Raw genomic sequence first — 396 nt, forward strand, 5'->3', positions numbered from 1 at the left:
GCAGGGCGAAGGGTACCTGGGGCCTTACCTGCCCATCGATGTAGGCGACCTCCCCACGCAGGACCACCCTCCGCACCGTCCCCTTCACCTTCATGCCCTCAAAGGGTGTCCAGCGTGCCTTGGAGAAGGCCGTGCAGCTGGGGATGATCCACTCGTGCTCCAGGTCCACCTGCCAGGACAGTGGGTCAAAGGCAGCAGGGCCAGGGCCGGGGCTGGATCCAGGGTGGGCGGGCAGGGACCCACCTCCACGTAGGTGTCCTCCTGCGCGGGCAGCCCAAAGATCTTGCGGGGGTTCTCATAGAGGCGCTGGACGACATCCTCCACCGTGAGTCGCCCCTCAGAGACAGCTGTCAGCAGCAGCGGCAGCATCGTCTCCACGCCGGGGGAGCCGGGGGG

At 67.4% G+C, this 396-nt stretch overlaps 1 protein-coding gene across 1 annotated transcript; it reads right to left on the reverse strand.

Annotated features, from left to right (window-relative positions):
• Nucleotides 1-28: 28 nt before the first annotated feature.
• LOC103922280 (CAD protein-like) lies at nt 29-369 on the reverse strand (the record flags this gene model as incomplete). Its single annotated transcript, XM_009330388.1, has 2 exons — nt 244-369; nt 29-169 (listed from the first exon to the last, which is right to left on the reverse strand). Coding segments are annotated over exons 1-2 (267 nt in total), but the record flags the coding sequence as incomplete, so codon positions are not given.
• Between the last annotated feature and the right edge of the window lie 27 nt (nt 370-396).

The sequence above is a fragment of the Pygoscelis adeliae genome, unplaced genomic scaffold (genome assembly GCF_000699105.1).
Source record: "Pygoscelis adeliae isolate BGI_AS28 unplaced genomic scaffold, ASM69910v1 Scaffold1478, whole genome shotgun sequence".
Classification (NCBI taxonomy): Eukaryota; Metazoa; Chordata; class Aves; order Sphenisciformes; family Spheniscidae; genus Pygoscelis; species Pygoscelis adeliae.